General features: G+C 38.3%; 1 protein-coding gene across 3 annotated transcripts in view; it reads right to left on the reverse strand.

The window, feature by feature from the left end:
- sorcs3 (sortilin related VPS10 domain containing receptor 3) overlaps positions 1-22,711 on the reverse strand; it is a 463,686-nt gene that overhangs the window by 67,544 nt on the left and 373,431 nt on the right. For all 3 annotated transcript variants that reach the window (XM_041785632.1, XM_041785633.1, XM_041785634.1), the window contains 4 exons: positions 19,803-19,920; positions 19,590-19,723; positions 13,068-13,181; positions 10,125-10,296 (listed from right to left, as the gene is read on the reverse strand). In XM_041785632.1, the coding sequence (XP_041641566.1) occupies positions 10,125-10,296; positions 13,068-13,181; positions 19,590-19,723; positions 19,803-19,920 (538 nt within the window). The remainder of the gene's footprint in view (positions 1-10,124; positions 10,297-13,067; positions 13,182-19,589; positions 19,724-19,802; positions 19,921-22,711) is intronic.

Consider the following 22,711-nt stretch of genomic DNA (forward strand, 5'->3'; position numbering starts at 1 on the left):
GATATGACTCTTGGAACAACCACACTGCCAAGTCAACACATTGACAATCACCAAAACTACAACACCAATTCAATGCAAAACCACATACCGCATCCATCACAACAGCATGGCTTCACAGTAGAAGAGTCTGGGTGCTGAACAGACCTACCTGCAGTCCAGACCTTTCACCAGTACAGAACATTTGGAGCATCTTAAAAAGACAATTCCAGCAAAGACAACCTGAGACTGTTGAAATGCTAGAATCCTTCATCGGATAAGAGTGGAACTAACCTGACACGCCAGATGGATGTGTTTGACACATCCATCTGGAAAACCTCCCATAGACAGCATTTGGGAAAGGGCAGAGGCTTTAAAAAAACACTTGGAGGGTGACTGGATGAATGCTCTGTCTGTCACATCTTTACAGGCCAATCAGAGCAACAAAATACGTGACGTCGTAGCCGCTACCAAGGAATAAACTCCAAAGAGAACTGCATAACGCTAACCATGGCGACTACAGACATGTCAGTACATGACTTTTGTCGTTTTTGAAAAGAAAACAACTCAGTGTTGTTCTTTGTTCTTTTGATGAAGAAATGTCGTCAAGTTCTGATAAAACTTGCGTTGGCAGCATCCAATACTGATCTCTTTCGCCATAATTGCACCAGCCTCTTGTTGCTGCTTGATTACGTCATGATTCCACCATGCCCAAAAGCACTGCCCCTTACTCCTGATTGGTCCTGTGACTTTCTAACTGGGCCCAAACGGTTCAGATGGGAACACTGCAAGATGGATCCACCAGTGAGAAGCACAGAAGCGGTCTAATCCATCTGCTTTGCAAGGTTAGAATGGGAAAACATTCCTCTCCAAAACTCCAGTAACTGGTCTCATCATTTCCCAGACAATTTCAGACTGTTGTTAGAAGACAGGATGCAACAGAGTGGTAAACATGACCCTGTCCCTACTTTTCGAGATGTGGCGCTGTCATCAAATTCAAAACGAGCTCATATTTTTCATTGACTGGTAAAATATCTCAGTTTTCAATTCTGATATGTTGTTTATGTTCTATTGTGTCATATAAGTTCACAAGACTTGAAAATTATTACATTTTGTTTTTTTTTTACATTTTACACATTGTTCCATCTTTTTTGGAATTAGGGTTATATGATAGAAACATGCTGCTCCTCCAGCTCACTCATAACATTGTCTCTACTCCTTCATGTGAGTGTGTGGGTTGAAGCTGCTGTTAGAGAGCTGAACCCAGAGTGTGATGAAAATTGGAGGAGGGTTTTGATTTCTAAAAATAAAAAATGACTTATAAAGTCAAAAATAAAGAAACTTATTTTTAAGGTTAAACACCTTCAGTTTTCCTCTGGCTTTATTCTGTTTACATTATATAGCAAAGTAATGTCTCATTGTTGTGATTAGGTATTATAGCCTTGCTTTTATTATTTACCTTAACAACAGAAGAGCTACACATCGGGCTGCTGTTGGAGATGATGGTGAGCTTTCTGAACTTACACTTCAAGTGGGCTGTTTCAGCCTTGTAGATGTTATGTCTAGCTTCTTTTTCTGTTTAAGAAAGCATGTGCTCCCGAAATGCTCTGTGATATAAAAAGTGTTAGCTCTCTTTAACAGACACCGATATTTCTGACATAAAAGTCAATCAAAAGTGTGACTTGATTTCGGAGGGCACTTTTGGGATGGCTGTGTCTCAGAGGGAACTGTCTTCTGATCTCTAGACTGACAGTTTGATCTGCATCTGTAGTTCAAGTGTTCTTTGGCAAGATGCCAAACCAAGAAATGTGCTGCCTGCTTTTTGTCAACAGTGTGCCAATATGTGTGAGTGAAAGGGTGGCATACTGCAAGGTATTAAGACCAGTCTCAAGACCTCTTCTTGAATGTCTTGGTCTTGTCTTGGACTCGAGAGCATTTTTACTCAGTCTTCCCTTGGTCTTGGACTGGCCGGATTAATGTGATAATAAGGAGAAGCACTTGCTAAAACAACAACAAGCTTCAGCTGCAAAACTCTGATATTATTCTAACTTATTTCTAGTCAGAGATATCCCTGAACACTTACTTTAGGCCTCATTCACCTAAAAAATCTAGATAACATCTCATTTTCAGATATTTAAAATAATTCTTGACTTGTCAGTGGCTTTTCAATACATACAAGGATTTATTTTTTACAAGAAAATAGCCGAACAAATTTTTAAGATTTGAAATTTTTGCATGTTGTGCTTTGAAAGAGTTGCAGACACCTTGTTTTTAATCACTCAAATTTTATTAAAAAGAAAACTAAAATTAAAGAGACAATGCTCTTTAACTGTTCAACCTTGTCAATTGATTTATATGGTTTTGGTCTTGGTCTTGACTCGGTCTCGACTTTCAAAAGTCTTGGTCTTGTTTTAGTCTCGGTGCACTCTGGTCTCAAGGGAGTCTTGGTCTTGGTTAGTGTGGTCTTGAGTACAACATTGAGCAAGGTACACCGAGTGTTAAGGAGTTGATCAGTGGTTGGCTGTCGTATTTACATTTTACACAGTCCCCTAACTTTTGTGAAATAGGGGTTGTACTTTGTTTTTTTTCTCTTCATCAATTTGGATGTTTTGGACTGAACAACTGTACCAGGACCCACGGTAGGTGTTCAAACTCTCTCATCAGATGTAGCACCTTAAATGTTAGTAGAACGTAAACTCCACCGCAAGATGAATTGTTCAAACAAGGCTAAGTTTGACCTTCTGCAGAGGTGGTGCAATCCCCACTTTAGCTCTAGACAAAAGTAAATTAATGCAGAAGCTGCAGAAAGGATTTTGTTTTTGTATTTCTACTTATTAGTACATTATTCTTCTGTTTGCTCTACCCTGATGCTTCCAAATGAGCCATAAATAGTTCATAAATTCATCCTAAATATAACATTTTAAAAACATTTTCTGGATACCCAAAGAAATATGAATTGTTTTATTATCTTTCTTGGACCATCACTTTACTTTATGAAAACCACCAACCAAAAAAGGAGGAATTTGAACATCTGTGCCTCATGGGAAATAAGACTAAAAGGGTGTTTACTTTTCATCTAATGTTTTGTTTGCTCATAGCTAGACATCTAATATAGTGGCTGCTCTGAGTTTGGAAATAAATGCCGCGGTAAAAACTTCCGCCGGGAATCCTCAGCAGTCGCACCTGTCATGTTTGATCACAGTGTTCATGTGCTGGGCATTTCATCTAGCTTTGCCATTGGGGAAAAATGTATTTTCACAAAAATGTAACATCTGAGAACAACAATGGAACATTCTCTAACAAATGTGACTAAAGTGTAAAACAGAGGAACGCTGAGATGAATTCAAAGTGACAAAAACAATTGTGAAGGAGATCACAGGGATATTAAAATAACCATGCATAAAACGATGGGTACTATGACCACAAAAAAGGGAATGTAGCACTGACTTAACTACAATTCAATAGTTATTAATAAATCTTTTTAAAGTTTTCAAGCCTTGAGGGGATAATTAGATAGAAAACACAAAACCTTCAATAACTTCTCAGAATAGTAACTAAAATAATGTCTAGAACAAAAAAGAACCCTCTCTCAAGTTTCCACACTACAGCTGAGGCACCGAGCTGGTGAAGCTCTTCTTACAATCAGAGCCAATTCTGATACTGAACCGGAGGAAGTCAATGCTCACTCTGTCTCATGATCTGATCCATGCAGATGGCTTTATCCCTTATTAATACACTTTGATATAAAAACAACAATTATTAGAGACTTTAGTGTCTAATTCTTAACACAGAGAAAGCAGAAGTGGTTAGATAAGTTTTGGTATTGTGGCTGTTCTGAGATCCCCCCTGCTCTTCCACAAGCCTATAACCTGTGTCTACAAGAAAGCCTAAGGCAGAGAGAGACATGGCAATACACCCAGAGCACAGCACGCATCATTGACTGACATTTACTAAGTCAGATGCAGAATGAAGGAGGAGCTGGGGTGGAGGAGGGTTGCAATAAGTGGCTTGCAGAGGGGGCAGCAAAGAGTAGGCAGCTTAAATATGGCAACATGAGTGTGCTAAGCCAAATAGTGTGCTTGGAAGCAAATCAGCTGGCCATTAGCTGATGAGGCTTGAGATCAGCTGAGCTCAGTTATGGCAGTGCTGTCACTATAGACTTAATTTCATTCAGAACCACTATGTCAAGAAACACATGACTACCAGCTGTAAATATTTCTATTTATTTCTCTTTAGCAGCCCTTAATTTTGCTCCTGTTGCTGTTATTTAGTATTGGGTGGTGTGGCTGTGCCTGCCCTCTATGAGCCTACATGAAAATCATCAAACAGGAACAGCACACACTCCTGCGTGATGCTCCTTTGTTTGTTGTTTCTGATTTTTTGTTGTAGTGTTTTTTTATTTCTCATTTTTCTTTTACTTTTCTGCTTTTATGTTTGTCATTTTTTGTGTCTTATGCTGAGTTTTTTGCTTGATGTTTCTCTTTTTTGGTTTCTCTTTTTATAGCTTTTATATTTTGTGTATCATTTATGTTGTTTGTCTCTTGTTTCTCATTTTTGGTTTTTGGTTCTCACCTTTGTGTCTATTTACCAGTTTTTGTTTTTTCTAATTTATTGTTTTAGGTATCTAGTTTTTTTTTTGTTTGTTTGTTCGTTTTCTTGTTTTTTTTCTGTTATCCATTTCTTTTGTTTGTTTCATGGATTGTGTCTCATCTATTTTTTGTTTGTTGTGTTTTATTTTTGTTATTTCTTGTTTTTTTTATCTGTTTTGTTTTGTTTCTCATTTTTTTGTCTCATTTGTGGGGTTTTTTTGCGCTTTTTGTTTTTTTTTTTTTCTCATATATACTGTTTTACATATACTCTATTTTTCCTTCCTTGTTTTTCATTTTCTAGAAGGAAATGATAAAATGAAAACAACAATAATAATAATTAAGAGAAAACATTTTTATCTTACCGTTTGGATCAAAAAAGGAAAAAAAAATCTAGAGAGTATGAAAAATTCAAATGTTACAGCCACAGTTATCTGTCTTTTGGATCTTCCTTTTTTGATGTCTTATTGTCCTTTTCAGCACACTTTGGTTATGCCATTGCAAGGTCTTCCTGCAGCTATACTGATGTAAAATAAGTCCACCACTGTGCTTTAATGTCTCATTTCAGTATAAAACCTCACAGACAGCTCTTGGAAACTTGCACCTTGGTTGTCAAACATTTCACCCTTTAGAGTTCCCTTACTTTTTTTTACAATCCATAATAGTTTCCCTGTTTCTGTGGTCAAATCTGGCAAAAGTCCCTTCTTTTCTTTTCTTTCAAAATAAATAAAACAGGGTTTTATCCAAACAGGAAGTCAAATACCATTAGTATAAGACCTTAAAAACTCAAAACTGTTAAAATATAAAATGTGGAATCTGAAAATGCAAAAAAAACAAAAGCATGATTAATTGCAATTGACTACAGATATGAAAATAATTGCATTTGAAAAAAATATCTATAGATTTACACTTTTCAGATTTAAAAATGTATTTGCGTTGCTTTTTCAAAGCCTTGAAAAATGTTCCAAAGTGTTCCAGAAACTATGAGCATGGTTTTAGATTCTGTTGCTCATAGAATGGCTTCATAAAGGTGTTTAGATTTATGTCTTTTAGCTCTGTGCATATATACCCCCATATTTACATAAGGCCATTCAAAGTTAATGTGATTAATACTAGACAACTATACTTCTCTATCCACCTCCATATCTCCATAATGTTGATACTCTGAACAACAATCATTGAACTGGTGACAACAAATTAAATAAACGAGTCCATTTAATTCCCAGCATCCTCACTTTGATGCTACATAATGTGAAACAGCAGTTAAATATCTCCTGATTGGTTTGTGCTTTATGTCACTGAGGCACGATCCATCCAGTTCACAGCCAAACACTTCGAGAGAAGTCAGTCTCTTTCCAAAGCACATCCATGGATGTAGTTATTGTTTTGTGGCAGAGGTTTCACAGTGACTATTAAACCTTTTCTGTCTAGTAAATGCTGTGATATTGACTGTATCATATCTCATAACTTGTCCTTTTTTGGGATTTCCGCCAAGAGTCTTTCAGCCATTAAATATTTAAGGGTCTTAGCTCTCCCCATGAAATACAGCCATCGCAGCCTTCATGAATATAAATTAAAGTCTGAATTCATCTTGAGAATTTTCTCAAAGACGGCTGATGCCACAAGGATTCTTTAAAACAGCTTTCTTTTATCACATTGTTTTGCCACCCACCTTTCTGCCCACCCCCTCCCCCTGATGAAACAAAATAGGCCTCAATTCCTCGACTCATCACTCTGCAATATGACAACTGGGCACAGACAGCACCTTTGGGGACATACACTTACCTTGAGCTGTTGCATTATCTGGAAAACACTCCAGTTGCTAATGCCCTGCGGCCTGTAGTTAATATCAGCGGAGCATATTCTAGCTGAAAACTTATGAGGAAGTTTCCTTGTGATGAGTCCGCCTGGCAGGCCTGGCTCTAAACACAGCATCTCTCGCTCACTAACAGGGTCTCTGGTGAGGTCTTTTACTTTTGCTTCTGGCTCAGAACTCTTTCTTTGTGTGGGCGATTTGGAGCCATTTGACTCTATTAAACTTAAGAGAGTGTTTAGAGCAAGGCCTCTGTGGGAATCACTAGACCCACTAAAACTTTAACATTCCTGCTTCAGGGTTCTGTGAGCTATATTTGACAAGTTTTACAAAGTAATACACCTTTTAACTCGGTTTCTTTATTGTGCAGTGACAGGCATATTGACTTTTATTTCATTCTTTTAAACCACATATAGATAATGTTTAAAGTATTATATCGACCACACAAACTTGAATATAGGCCTCACAGGTTTCTTTGTTGGAACTTTTGGGCCTTTCATGTGGTTTTATCTGTGATACATTCAACAAGTGAATCAACAGGGTTCCTTTTGCAGTCAAGTGAATCATCAAGGTATTTATAACATCTTAGGGTTAGATTTGTCTGGAGTTTTAAGATACATTTTCAACTAAACCTCAGCCGACCAAGTAAAGAGCCCTGAGGGACCCCTAATACAGCATGCAAGTAGGGCTGGGTGATATCCAGTATACTCGATGTATCGTGACTTTTGCCACGCTCAATGTATAAAATGACTATATAGCGAACATCGAGTGTTCGCGTGCATTTCCCACAGGAGTTTCACTTCTCCCATTGTCCCTGAACATATCTCTCTTACAGCAGAGCTCACTCCCATGCCAATCCAGAAAACTGTCCTCTGTGCATGATGTGCATTTTTGTATCAGTGGAGAGAAACATGGGAGAGTGAAGGAAGTAAAGAGAGCTGCAAAATGAGTTAGTGGCATTCAGAGATGGACAACAAGGAACAGCACTGGATCTGTCGTCTGGCAGTGGTTATGATTTAAAAAGGAAGAGGGAAGAGAGAAGGCAGCCCAGCAGGGGACAAATGCGATCCACTTCTCCACAACTACAGAGCCTCATCTCAGTTTTACAGTTTAAAACACTGCTAATGAAGAGTTTAAATGTTTATGCCTCTATACAAGCGTTTTTCCCAGGAGAGTTTCTTGAATAAGGTCTAAAGATGCTCTTATGTCATGAACTTGTCAGAAACTGGTCCAGGGATCATCAGCACAGATAACAGGACTAATATAATCAAAGCTGTGAGTCTGACTGGTGGACGAGACCAGGGGTTCCCAAATTTTTAAGCGCATGACCCCCCCAAAAAACGGTGTCAGAGACCCCCATCTTCCCTTAAGGTGGGATAAAACACAAGATACTACGCAAAACATCATGTACAAAACTTGCATCTTTGGTAGTTTTTAGAACTTTTACTTGCATTTAAGCACAAATATCACTTAATAACTACATTTTGATTTTAATTTGAACTCATTTTAACAATATCTTTAAAAATAGTAGAAAAAATGTATGATTTTAAATAATTTAAAATGTCTCTTTGTTTTATGGAAAGCATCCCCCTTCACTGTCTTGCAATCCCCCTGGGGGTTCCGACCCCCACTTTGGGAACCACTGGACTAGACTGCAGGGTTTTGGTCTCTGGTTGCATGCAGGATTGATAAGCTTTGTATGGGTTTGTTTCACCCTTAATGAGGAAAAAAATTCTTCTATATCAGCAATAGTAAACAGAAAACAGAAAACATTTCAGAACTTTCCATACACTGTAAAAGACCCAGTATTTCACAATTTGTGTATTTTTTTTGTTTAATTGTTTGTCTTTTTTTGTGCCTCCTGGGATAGTATAATATTTTGCTTTTTCAGTTACACGGATGAATATGGTCAGTGAAGTTATAAGTGTGGAAGGGCAATTATTTATATAGCAATGAAATCTAATTTTTATATATTTCTCCCTAACTGTCAAAGAGAAACACCTGGGCAGGTGTGGGCGATGAAGACTTCATGAACATAATGTTTTGTCAGGGGTTTTGTCTCTCTTAGGCTGGCCACACACTACAGGATTTTTACATCTTAAACTATTTGAACATGGGAGATCACAGACATAAGGAAAATTTCAAATGATAGTTCATTTTATAATCCTCTAAATGCACACACCATACATCTCAGCCAGACTGTCAGACCACAGGAGACCACACATCTGCCAACCTGCCAACGACCTCACAGTGAAGATTCCCCTCACACGAGATTTCACAGAATATGGCACAAGAAAAACAAACATGGATGTCTATTGATATCCTCGAAACAATCATCAAACAGTGAAAACAATGAGGAAGAAATCCTGGCTGGGATGAAGGTACGCTTGTGTTTATATTTGTGAGTGCATAACATCCTGCTCGCTCTCATTGGTTGCTGTGGTTATTCTGTCTGGGGCACTAGAACCACTAGAACTAGAGCACCTAGAATTGTGGATATCGAACAGGTTTAAAATTTAAGGTTTAAGATCAGGGAGGTTTTAATTTCAGATTTATAACTTATTGTCTCAGATTAATGACTTTAATTTCAGATTTATGACTTTTTTCTCAGAATTATGACTCTATCTCAGATTAATGACTTTAATTTCAGATTTATGACTTTTTTCTCAGAATTATGGCTTAAATCTCAGAATTATGACTTTTTTTTTCTCAGAATTATGGCTTTCATCTCAGAATATGACTTTTTATCTCTGAATTATTGCTTTAATCTCAGAATTATGACTTTTTTCCCCCGCCCTAATCCTCTTCTGTAGGTTTGAATGCTCTAGTGACCAGTACAAAAATGTGGGGACTACAGACATGCCCCTCTCACATAATAGGAAAGTGCAAATCTGGCTTAAAGTCAGACTTAAAATTGTGGCCAGCCTAACTCAGTTGAACAAGCGTCTGACTGGCACTTTGCTTATCTCATTTTGCAGACTGACCTGATGAAACATGATTTTTGTCCACATCTACAGAGTCCTGTTGTTAGGGACTCCTCTAACTCTGGTCAATTAACCACAGAGAACCAAGGGAGGATTTTCCTTCCAGCTATAACATTATGCTGGCAGTTGTCTTCCAATTTAGAAATTGTGAGGTGAGCCTGAGCCATTTAAAAGGTTTAATTTTGGACATTGATTAGCTTCAAAGAGCTTGACATTACTATAGGCAGACTGAAAACAGAGCAGCATATTGATGTTACCAATCCAAACAAACCATGTTAATAAAATGGGTTATGTTTTGTGAACACAGATAAACACAAATGATCCTGGAGTCAAACATGAGAGAAAAACGTGAAGAAGATACACATTGATTTTGTTCTGAATGCAAGACAGAAAGATCTCAAGAGAGGCTCGATGTTTTACCCTCTGGATATTATGCAAATCGGGCAGATACTAAAATCTGAGGTCTGTTACATAAACAGAAGAGATGGATGATAAAAAATATGCTCAAAATGCTCTAAGGCTGCCCTTGCAAGTACTTTTAATGTACAAAAACACATTGTGCAGCCAAGAACGCAACTTCAAATGCACGGTGAGTTCATGCCAAGTCTGCTTAATGTAAAGGAGAAAAGTATTGCTAATCTGTTGAGGAAAAAGAAGAGTGGATATGGTATCTCCCTGATGTTTCTTCTTCCTTAAAGAGAAGGCTTCAAATCAACTGAGTAAACCAGTGCTATAGAGTGAATTAAGAGCCATATTTGTGCTTACCTCATCAAGGTGCACCAAGAAGGTGACATTATGTCCCAGGTTGGCAGTGAGTTTTCCATCCCTGGTGGTCACCTGGAGTCCTTTCGGAGGTCTGTTGGGACACTGCTGCTTTCTGGCTGTGTACATCTCTTTAACCCCTTTTGTGCAGTTGTTCAACACCACTTTACGGTACCTTCAGAAAGATCCAAAAAGAAAATTAACCAGCATCCCTCTAACTTCACTGTCTTCCTCAAGTTGAAGAGGCTTTTGATTCAATCCTCTGGATGCTTCGTGTGCCTTGTGGTTTAGCAACAATTTTGTTGAACTGAGCTGAGTGTTGCCGTCGTACAGCTGTCTGACAGCAAAAATTTAAAAAAAGAGACTGGAAGACAACTGACAACACAAGCTGTGTCAGAGGCTGAGACACCTTTCAAAGCTTAATAACAGTGGTAGTGTATAAAACACTACCATTGTGATTAAGACTTGCAAGGTGTTACTCCAGTGGGAAGCTTCAAACAAACAGAAGACACAGCCTGCTGGAAGAGGTGAGGCAACAGACATGAGGGAAATAATGACAACATAAGTACAGTCTTGTTTTAAATATAAAGCAGGGGCCTCTGGGAGTGGTAACATTTACTACCTTACTTAAGAATTTTAGCTATACTATATCTGCATATGAACAACAATTCAGTTGAGTTTAATCACATTGGAAGCAGAAAGTTAAATGCTCTAATCAACTAAAAAGTGATTGAAAATGCCTTTTTGCCACTACTGTTGATCCATTTTACCACTTTTTTGGAACTTTATGCCACAGTTAACCCTATTTTTGCTACCTTTTGCCACTTTTTGTGAAATTTTGTTACTGTTTGGACATTTTTTTCCATCACTTTTAATACCTTTTCACCACCTTTTACCAACTTTAACCCTTTTGTTGCCACTTTTCTGCCACTTGTGATCTATTTTGCCACCTTTTTGACACTTTCAACCCATTTATGCCACCTTTTTGCCATTTTTTTCCTACTTTTGCCTTTGTTTGACCACTTTTTTGCCCATTTTGGCCTTTTTTGTCACTTTTAGCCCATTTTTACCATAACATTTAAATCTTTTAGGCCACTTCTAACTCATTTTGCCACTATTTTGACTCTTTCAACAAGTTTTTGCCAATTTTAACTCATTGTTTGACTACTTTTTTTTTTGTTTTTTTGTTTTTTTTTTTACCAATTTTCACCCATCTCTCACTTTGTTTTGCCCGTTTTTGCTCAATTTTGCCATGTTTTTTGATCACTTTTAACCCATATTTGCCCACTTTTGCCATCTCCATGATCCCCCAGTTGGCTCTCTCCCCTTTACCTCCCCATATAGGCCACCTTGACTGTAACACTATTTAAAAAGTCAATTTTGTATCAACTAAATATGGTGTGCCTTGGGGTTTTGGCTTAACCTTAGGTATGCCTTGGGTGAATAAAAGTTTGAAAAACAAGTGGTTTAGAAGCATGAAACATCCTAAGGTCTCAGTTCTCAGGTATCAGTTCTTAGATAAAAAGCACCAGGAATCAGGAAAACATGAAACATAAATGCATTTATGGATATGTTTTCCGACACCTTTTCCATGATTTCTCCCCAACATATTAAAAACCAACTCATAAATTCTCTTGAACTGTTATTAAAAAAAAGAAGGCTCCTCCTCCTGAATGCTCTGGAAAGGACACAAGGGTCTTCTAAGGAAAAGAGAGTGAGCCAGATAATAGGTCCTGATAAATGCTCTACAACTTATAATACATTGATGAATAAAGGCTTTTATGGTGTAATTAAAAATATTCCAAGCTGAATGCTAAAGTGGCAGCAGCCATTGTTTTTGGCTTCCCGTAAAATGAAACCCTGTCCGTAGCTTCCGACTCATTCCCCTACAATAACGCTGATTGGTCAGATCTGATTTCAGACCTGATATACTCATTTCATAATGCAGCTTTGCAAGATCAATCAGCCTTATGACGGACATGAAATCTAGCCAATCCTTCTGCTTTGCATTGTATTCCTTACTGAACCAGAGCTGCCAAAAAAGTGGGCTGTCACTGTTGGGTTCAATTTTTTTACCTACTGATAATTTTCAGTAAAGTTGAATTTTTGTTTTCCTACATTTGGACTAGTTTGTTGGCCTGAATCCAGATATTACTTTAACTGATTAACCCTTTAAAACCTATGGAGCAATCATTTGCATATCTTTTTTTAACCGCGGGTAAAATTGTAACCAAATGAGATAGAGCAGTAATTCTTTTTGCATGTACAACCGGAGGAGTAACACTAACATATCACACTTTCAATGTCTTCCAGAGTACTGTTTCTTTCTAGAAATATCCTTGCTTCTTTTGCAGAAATGTAGTTCAAAGCGCACACAACAAAAACATTATAATATAATATAACTTGGGCTATAATCACGTTGTTTTCTTGCAGGTTACGAGTCACACTTGCATTGTATTGCATGCTCAAAAGTATGTGGCACACTTAGAGATTTGATTGCACTACTGTAAATATTTATATAAAGATGAGTTTATTTCAAAAATGAAGTTATGAACATACTCAAAATATTTTTTTGTGGTTTTAAACAATCTTGTGCAACTTTTTTACAATCACAATTTTGAGGGATACAGCTATGACATCTCTGTATTTAGGAAAATCTGTAAAAAACACAAATAACATTTCATCTTTCTTGCATTTTTTTGCACATTTGAGCAATTTAATTTGTTATTATGGAGTTATCACATACATATCATTAAAATTTAGATTCTAATGATTGTATTGATGTATAGCCAATTCAAATATTGAAAGAAAATGGCACTACAGCATGTTAATATGTGAAGATATTCTCTGGCAGGCTTGTTCTATGGTAGGTCATAAAGGGTTAATGAGAGAGAGATTATAAAAACATCTGTAACTCAAATATCTCATTTGGTAAATCTCACTTACCCTGTGCTGTTGAAGTAGTTTTGACCTTGGCTGCAGCTTCTGGACACGGTGGAGGGATTGAACCAGAAAGCCGGCCTGCAGTTCCCATCTCCGCGCCGCTCATAACCATAATCACTGTTGGACAACAAAAAGCACATCCAAACACCTGATCAATATCAGCATGTGCAAAAGGACATATTGCCATGCAGCGTGTTCCACATCCCTCTCTGTTTTTATTACTGCTGACCAGGGACCTGCTCAGCCCAGAGACACATCATTATTATGTATTGATCAAGGCCTGTACACAACAGCAGTGTCAAACAGTACATATGAAATCACACCCTGGAGGGGAGATGAGGAGGATTGTTTGTTCCCATACAAGGATGACTAACTCTTACTTGCCCGCTGGCGTTTGCAATCACAACATGATTTACATCTAACAAAGCAAGGTAAGCAAGTGCCCATTCTAATAAAGAGTGTGACATTGATTTGTCAATTAATCACCAAGCCCAGCACATAAACAAAACCAACAAGCCAGTGGCTGACTAGTGCACTTTGATTCTGTGGTTACAGCAGTGTGAACTGTTCATTAACAAGCTGTCAAAGCAGATTGGCAACACAGGTGCATGTGGACAAAGAGGTTAAAGGTTATCATGGTGTCTTCTGGAGAATGAGAGGGTATAGAGGCGCATGTGGTGAAGTGATGTAGTTTCTAGAAAACATTTAAATGTTAAAATAACTTTATTTGCTACTTAAAAACAGCAGGCTAAATGTTCTGTTTTGATGCTGTGATGATTAGTTGTGTGCACTTGGTCTGCATGGGGGAAGGAAACTCTATTGATTGTTCCTGCAAGAACTTTTTATTGACATTTTTAACCAACTTTTGAATAAAAACTGCCTAAATCAGTGCATTCCATACGCCTCTTCACTCTCTGATTTCCTGGTGTGTGCATATACTACCATCACATCCAATAACCTCACTAAAAAGGTTTCTTAAATGGATTTTGAAAGTTCATTATTGACTTACAGCGCTGCCTTCCTGACTTTGCATTTTGATGCATATTTTTCACACTGATCAGCAAACAAATTTTAATATTGGTGTTCAATGTATTAAGGTGAATAAAATCCAAACCTACTTGGCCCTTTGTGAAAAAGTAATTACCCCCTTATGAATCGTGAATTAACTGTGATTAAAAATGTTTATCTGGAAAGCTGGGTTCAATTCTGCCAGCCACACTCAGGCCTGATTACTGCCAGACAAACTGAATCAAGAAATCCCTTAAATGGAACCTGTTTGACAAAGTGAAGTGGGCTGACCAATCAGCGATGAGGGGCAGTACTTTCAGGCGTGGCAGAGTCGTCTGCTATGCAAGCAGTGACAAGAGGCCAATGCAGTTATGGTGGAAGACATTAGCGTGGATGCTCCTAAAGTGCCAGTTTTATCAGAACTTGACAACATTTCTTCGTTAAAAGAAGAACAAAGAACAGCATTGAGTCTTTTTCTTATCAAAAATGACAAAAACGTGGTTTGCGTTATGTAGTTCTCTGTGGAGTTTACTCCTCAATAGGGGCGCACCTCTGTAGCGGCTACATCACGTTTTGTTGCTCTGATTGACCCGTAAAGATGTAACAAATAGAACGTTCATCCAATCACCCTCCGAGTTGTTTTTGTTCAAAGCCTCTTTCCCAAACGCTATCTATGAGTGGTTTCCCAGATGGATGTGTTTCACACATCCATCTGACGTGTCAGGTTAGAACCTTCCCAGGAGTGGCTGAAATTGGCAAAAATTACTCCAAGAGCGCATCAGCGATGAATCATCCTGGGAGTCACAAAAGAACCCAGAACTACATCCAAAGACCTGCAGGCCTACCTTGACTCAGTCAAGATCAGTGCTCATGATTCCACCATAAGAAAGACACCGGGCAAAAATGGCATCCAGTAGAGAGTTCCAAGGCCAAAACCCCTGCTCTTGTTGATCCCCAAGACTTCTGGGAAAATATTCTGTGGACTGGCAAGACAAAGTTTAACCTTTTGAAAGCCGTGAGCCCTGTTACACCTAGAGTAAAACCAACACAACATTTCATATAAAGAACATCATGCCAGCACTCAAACATTGTGGTATTAGTGTGATGGTCAGGGCCTGCTCTGCTGCTGCAGGATGTGGGTCACTTGCCATAGTTGATGGAACCATGAATTCCTCTCTCAAGGAGAAAATCCTGAAAGGGAATGTCGGGCCATCAGTTCAGGACCTTAAGCTTTATCCCATTTGGGTTATGCAGCAGGACAATGATTCGAAACGCACCAGCAAGTCCACCTCTGAAAGGCTTTAAAAGAAACAGAATGAAGGTTTTGGAGTGGCCTAGTCAAAGTCCAGACTTAAATCACATTGAGATGTTGTGCCATGACATTTAACAGGCCATAGATGCTAGAAAACCCTCCAATGTGGCTGAATTAAAAAAAAAGAGAGTGGGCCAAAATTCTTCCATAGGGATGTGAAAGCCAGTTATCATAAAAACCTGCTTAAAGCTTTTGTTGCCAAGGTTGGCATAGCCAGTTATTAGGTTTTGGGGCAAATTACTTTCTTACATTCGGTCAGGTAGGTAATAAATGAAATTATCATTGAAAAACTTCATTTTGTATGTGATCAGTTATTTTTGTCTAATTTTGTTTTAATTTCTTTGATGATCTGAAACAATAGCGTGACAAATGTGAAAAAATAAATAAATCAGGGGCGCGCAGATGGTCGAGTGGTTTAAGGTGCGCGTGAGGCCCGGGTTCGAATCTGGCCTGTGGTCCTCTGCCGCATGTCTCTCCCTCTGCCCTTAACCCTGTTTCCAAGTCTATCCACTGTCTCTGCTATCTAATAAAGGCATGAAAAGGCCCCAAAATAAATCTTAAAAAAAAAAAAAAACAGGAAAGGGGTAAATTCCTTTTCACCGTTCTGTAAACGCACTGAGACAGAATTACAGGTATGGATGTTTGCTGTTTTCACAAATTTTAAGATTTTCAACAAACTAGCAGCCATGTTTCATATCCCTCCAAAGTGGATGCAGAATCTAACAGAAAAAAGTCAGATTTCTATTCCAGTACTGAAAATTATACCATATTGGCTGCCATAACAGTGAAATTTCTTTTCCAAAATCGGGATCTCTGTCAGTGTCAGACATGCTATATTTGTCTGACCTTAATATCTGGGACTGAATGTGCACTAAGATGCTAAAACTGCTCTGTCTACAGAAAAGGTCTGCTACTTAAAAAGAACCATTGTTCCATACAGGGATAACAAGTATGTCCTAAGGCTCAGTATGCGGCAGGCAGACTCTTCACACCTCAAATTGAGTAAAAAAGGACCTAAGCTGTTTTTCTGTATTGATTTTTTAATACTCTCATTTTGGGATTTTAGGCATGCTCCAGATAATTCCCTGCAGAGAAGAGATGGGGCAAGACAGACAGACACGAATCAGCCTCAGACACAGAAAAATAAAACAAACTTCACACGCGTTCAATGGGAACCAATTAGCACTCACTCTCTGACCTTCTCCAAACACTATTTACATAACAGCTGTATGTTAAAGATGGCTTTATTCTGCTCACTGTCATTACAGGATAAAAAATATAACCATTAAGGATTTGCATACAAATTGAAACTATTTACACCATCCCCTGAATTCCCTCACCACCACTACCCATATCGTCTCAGCAGAATTACTGAAGTAGCACCGACGGATGCCACAGAGAAAGACATTATGAGCAAAATGTGTAGAAAGATCCCAGTTATCAGGTTACTGGAAAAAACACAAAGCAAATGGAGTAGATTAATGAGACGTGAGGAACTTATGTAACAGATTCCAATTAAATGGTTTAAAAACTGGCACACCAGGATGAAGAGTGAGTATGGTGTTGATATGAAACTTCTGTAAGCGTCTGTTGTTGCACTGCTAATTCATTCAACATGATACAAAGGGAGAAATCACTCAATTCAAATATTATTCTGTCTCTCATCACTTCATTTCTCTCCTGAAACAAACAAAGAAAAGCACACTGCTGGAGAGCTGGGTATTTCCCACAGCCTCAGAATTGAAAACAATTCCAATGTATATTGTTGTCCCTGCAGAGATACAGATGTTCAGAATATGGCCACAAATGCTGCAATGGCAGTTAGGCAATAGGTGGCATTAAACAAAGACACTGGAACTTAAGGGTTTATTCAAACACCTGGAAGTTGGGGTTGGACATAAGTCATGAAATATGCAAGCAGTTTTAAAACAAGGTAAAACACTGCAGCAACACCAGTCTTCATCAACACCAAATAAGACACTAGGCTAATAAGCCGTAAGCATCAACAGCTAGGCTCACAACACCAGATCGGTTTGGCTCATCCAGACAAGCACTGAATGACGCTGTAACTCCTCAATTTCTGAACAGGACCACGGGATCACAAGCAGAAGTTTAATCTATCTGTAAAGATCTGAGCTGTACAGAGTAGCTGATAAAAGGATTTAGGAAGCCGGTAAAGGAGTGTTGATCATGCTGTTTAATCTGCACTCATTGGTTTAGCACAGAAAACTGTGGGCTGTACATTTTACAACCCCAGTTCCATAAAAGTTAGGTCGCCAAAAACCTGATATATTAAAAATACCAAATACATTATTCACAATAGAGCATAAACAACATATCAGATGTTGAATCTGAGACATTTTACCATTTCATGAAAAGCTCATTTGAATTTGATGGCAGTAACACACCCCAAAAAAGTAGGGACAGGGCAACAAAGGCCTGGAAGGAGAAGCTAGTCGCAAATAATTAGATTAATTTGCCAGTAACGTTGAAGTAAAGATTGAAGAGGTTCACCAACCTTCGCAAACTCATGTTTACCATTGTGTAGCATTCCCTCTTCTTTTAACAGTCTGTAAATGTCTGGGAAGTAACGAGACCAGCAGCTAACGTTTTGGCTGAGGAATGTTGTCCCATTCTTGTCAGATGTAGGATTCTAGCTGCTCAACAGTTCTGGGTTGCTGGACTGCAGGCAGGCCACTTCAGCATCTGGACCCTTTTACTGAGAAGCCATGGTGTTATGATGATGCAAAGTCTTGCAAATCCAAGTGGGTTATTCATAAAGCAGAACCAGAATTTTATTATTGTATGAACAACAACAATAAAGACAACAGAGGGAGTCATTTCAAGGTAATAAATTATTAAAATTTGGTGCATTCATGAAATGCTTAGAGATTGTAAAAAGAATACCTTCAATTTATTTCTTGAATCTCTGAGGACCTAAATTTCAGTCTTTTACAGTGTAAAATTTGCTTTTGCTTTTATTATGTACAACAAATAAAAGCTAACTGAAGTGAATTCACTGTAGGATAAGTCCATTATCCAAAATCAACATGGGAAATACACAGCCCTACTCATGATACTATACATTTCACAAAACACATTGATTTTAACATGTCCTTAACAGAACTCACTGCATTACATGTTCTTCATTGCTGTGTCTCTTGCTGTTGTTTGTGATACAGAAAAAGGAGTCTTTTTGTATTCACAGGGATGCCTCTTTGCACATCTTTAACAAACGCAGGCACAAAAGTTTCTGTGATAAAGCCAATGGGTTGGAATTAAACAGCGTGACTCACACTCCCTACACAACTGCCTGAAGCTGTCATTACTAGCTTCGCTGTATTGCTCAAGTCTTCACAAAAAACATAGACATACTACTTGTAATCTACTGATCCCATTCAAAAGTTGAGGGGAATGTTGGCATGCAGACTAAGCTATCAGATGTCAAAGCATTTGAAGCACACATAGAGGTGAGGTGGACATGTGTAAATAATAGGGTGCAACAGACAGAGAACGCTTTTAGGTGTACCAGCTGTGCAACAGGTTTGCATACCATCTATAACAGCAAGATCAAATGAGTCAAGTTTAACTCATTAATCAATTTCCTTAATGTTATGCACTGATGAATATCCTTTGCAGTGCACTTTAAAAGTTTCACAGTCTTCCCCATGATTGCTGTGCACAAGTTTTGTTTGACAATAATAAAGGCCGGTCTCTTATTGATGCCTGTACCAAATAAAGGCAGACTAGACTAACATAAATAAAAGCTCTGGCTATCAATACAAGTTTTAAGGTAATCTAGATCACATGCATGCAGAAGTCTAAGGAATGCAATGTATTAACCATCAATCCTCTCAATCACTCATCTATATTTAGAAGGATGCACCCTAAAAATAACATTGGCATGAGGACGTGTAGCAGCTCCTTTTATCCGTCTACTTCAACAAACAGGAGCTTTCACTTTGACTTAGTAACCTGTAGAGTCACTTTCAGATTGTCTTCAACACCCACGTTTGGCAGCCACCCAGGACAAAACAATTAAAACACTAACATACAAAATCCTACAAAGATTAATGAAAAACACTTCCTTCTAAAGGACGCTGTCATTAATGAAGCTCTCCTTCAGCAGACAATGAGGGGAAACATAATCTCCCTGGACGATTATGAAGAAAGGAGCTATTGAACAAAGGCGCTCATCCTCTTACCATTCAAAGTCATGAGCTCGGCAAATACATGACTCAGCTGAGAGGATCCTGGAGTAGTCTCTTCCCAGCATGCAGTAGTTTCCAGGCCTGCGCTTCATGTAGATTTGTTTCTGTCCCATCACACATGGCTCACCCTGTTGTAACAATAAATACTATAAGGGTTTTTGTTCTCTTTTCAGGCATAAACGTTCACATTTCAGGCAGTTGTACTACCTGGTTGTGCAGGTGCCAGGTTTGATAGTCTTCTTCGGTGCATTTCCTGCTGTAGATGGACTTGTAGTCTATCTTGATGAGCTGCCACTCTGAACGATGGCTGAAGTGTCCAAAAAAGCTGTAGAGGCAAATCACAAAGTCATAACATTTTACAATCACTATTACTAAAAGAAAAAAAAGTAAATGACAGCATATGAGACTATTAAAATAATTGGAAACATAATTGAAAGCCTAAGTTGAAGATTAAAACACCATTTTTATTAGAAAATGCTGCCTTTGCCATGAAATTTCTTCTCCATTTACTTCTCTCAGACAATGAGTTTTTCATTTGCAATTATGATTTCATTGTCATCAGACATCCTACTTACAAGTTTTAATTTGTTAGTTTTTTGCCTCTATTTGTTACCACTTTATGTCTCTATATTTCTCTGTTATCTATGAATAAAGGCAAAAAGCTCCTAAAAAGATATTTTTAAATAATATATCTATGTCTTTACAGCATCCAAGCACTGGATATAGTGTCACATCGACGCTCTCACTGCATCTATTAAATATTATCTTCTCTGCTCTCTGTATTTCAGTCCCCCTTGCAAACAACATGACATCTAGGGCTTTTATTTTGAAGGGTTAACAGACGTGTGGTGCTTTGCAATGGTTTGACAGCGATAATACAACTAATTCTGGTCCAGTGCTAAAACAAGTCAAACATTTCAAACATAGATATGGATATTACAAATGCATCACTGTCTAAGACAAAGCTAACAAGCTCTTCTAAGAAAGAAAAGCAAGAACATTTTCTCAGAGACTTGGAGTCCGTTCGAAAAGTCCAAAAAATGACCTCCTAAGTCCTTTCCTATCCACTTTTCCTTAACCCTGGTGAAAAACGTCACTGGGTCAAGGAAGGCTGGGATTAAGAGGACAGTAAAGGAGAACAGTGGTGATTAGGGAATCTGACTGCACTTTCCCGAGGCGGTTGTTACAGATGTGATGTGTGTTATTTGAGTAAAAACTACAATTTAACATTGATGGACTGCAAAATTCACACCTATCACTCGGTGCGTTCTCCGTGTTGTTGTGTGCAGCGAATGAAATGTGAAAGCTTTGGTGATAAATATGAGCTCATTAAGATTTTTATATCCTAAAGTCTCTTCAGGATGAGGAACTGTGACTGTGAACATCTAGAACAGCAGAAACAATAAGACTAGATGAAAAATATTCAAGTCCTTTAATTTCATAATGTATTAAATCGTTTTGTTTTATTCCCTATCCATCATGTTTTTCTTTTATTCTCTCATCTGTGAATTTCATAGTCTACTCTGGTTCTCTCTTTCTTTCAGCTCATTATGTGAGAAATTCTATAAACCATGTCTTACTTAACATGTCCTTATTATCATTTTGATGATAAATATAATAACAATATGGCAACATGCCAACTTTATTGCTTGAATTGGTTGTGATTTACAAGCTTTTATCATATTTACTTCAATATTTCAAAATAATGAAACAAATGCAGTTTGACATACTGACTAATCGGTTTACTGTTAGAATAAAAATGGAAATGAGAAGAAACGAAATCGTTGTCATATGTGGAATGAAATAGTTTACATGTCTTTAATATTCCTCTGTTAGTCCCTGTTTCCTTCCATTTATTGCATGAATCATAAGTTTGACAATGAATTTTACTGTTTAAATCAGGGCTAGTAAAGTTACAGTGAAATTGATTGCATGTTTTGATGAGCGGTCAACAGGCAGGTCATTTTAAATGAAGTTCATGCAAAGAACTGTGGGTCATCTGTTCATCTCTCCTTTGGTAAAGGATGGTCCAGTGTTTCCTAGGCTAAAGGAGATAATAAAGGAAGTAATGAAGCTCCTTTCCTTATCAGTTAGAGATTTCAAATGGCCTTTATCACGGCCGACACTAAAATACCTCCGGGTCGTTTCTCTCAGTTAGGAACCTTCCTAAGCAAAATGGACTAATCAAACGCATGCACCTGATGCTAGCTTTTGCCACATGCAGCTTTAAGTTGGTCTGAGAAGAAATTTCTTCCAAAGAACAGTCAGTGAATGAGGCCCAATAGTTTAGACTGCTCAGTAAGTCATAGATATGCTAAATGGACAAAAGCATTTGGCCACACCCATTAATTATTGAATGTATTATTATGAAATGTATTCCCCCAGAAAGGGGCAGGCCAGGCATCGTTTGGGCTGTGTTGAGTGTCTGGATGGGTTGCTCTTTTCCATAGCTGGAGAGTCAAGAACTTCCAGTGGCATTAATGGAGGCACAAAAACTGTGAGGTGGGATCTTCATGGAATGGGTTTCCATGGCCAAGCAGCTCAGTGCAAGCCTCAGATCACCAAGTCCAATGCCAAGCGTCAGACAGAGTGGTGCAAAGCACACCAGTTATGGTTCAGTGGATGTCAAGAGAACATTACCTGCCTGACTGCTTTGGGCCAACTGTGAAGTTTGCTGGAGGAGGAATAATGGCATGGAGCTGTTGTTCAGAGTTTGGACTAGGCCCCTTATCTCCTGTGAAGCATTGAAGACATTTTGGACAATGCTATGCTTCCAACTTTGTGGCAACAGTTTGGGGAAGGCCCTTTTCTGTTCCATCATGACTGTGCACCAGTGCACAAAGCGATGACTATAAAGACATGGTTTGATGAGTTTAATTTGGAAGAACTTCACTGGCCTGCAAATAGCCCTGACCTCATCCCATTGAGCACTGGGATGAACTGGAATGGAGATTGCGAGCCAGGCCTTCTTGTCCAGCATCATGAATGGGCACAAATTCCCACAGAAACACTCCAAAATCTTGTGGAAAGCCTTCCAAGAAGAATTGAAAAGGGGGACTACTTCCATTTGAAAGTACATGTATTTGAATACAATGTTAACACAGTCCCTGTTGATG

This window comes from Cheilinus undulatus, linkage group 4 (assembly GCF_018320785.1).
Source record: "Cheilinus undulatus linkage group 4, ASM1832078v1, whole genome shotgun sequence".
NCBI classification, from domain to species: Eukaryota; Metazoa; Chordata; class Actinopteri; order Labriformes; family Labridae; genus Cheilinus; species Cheilinus undulatus.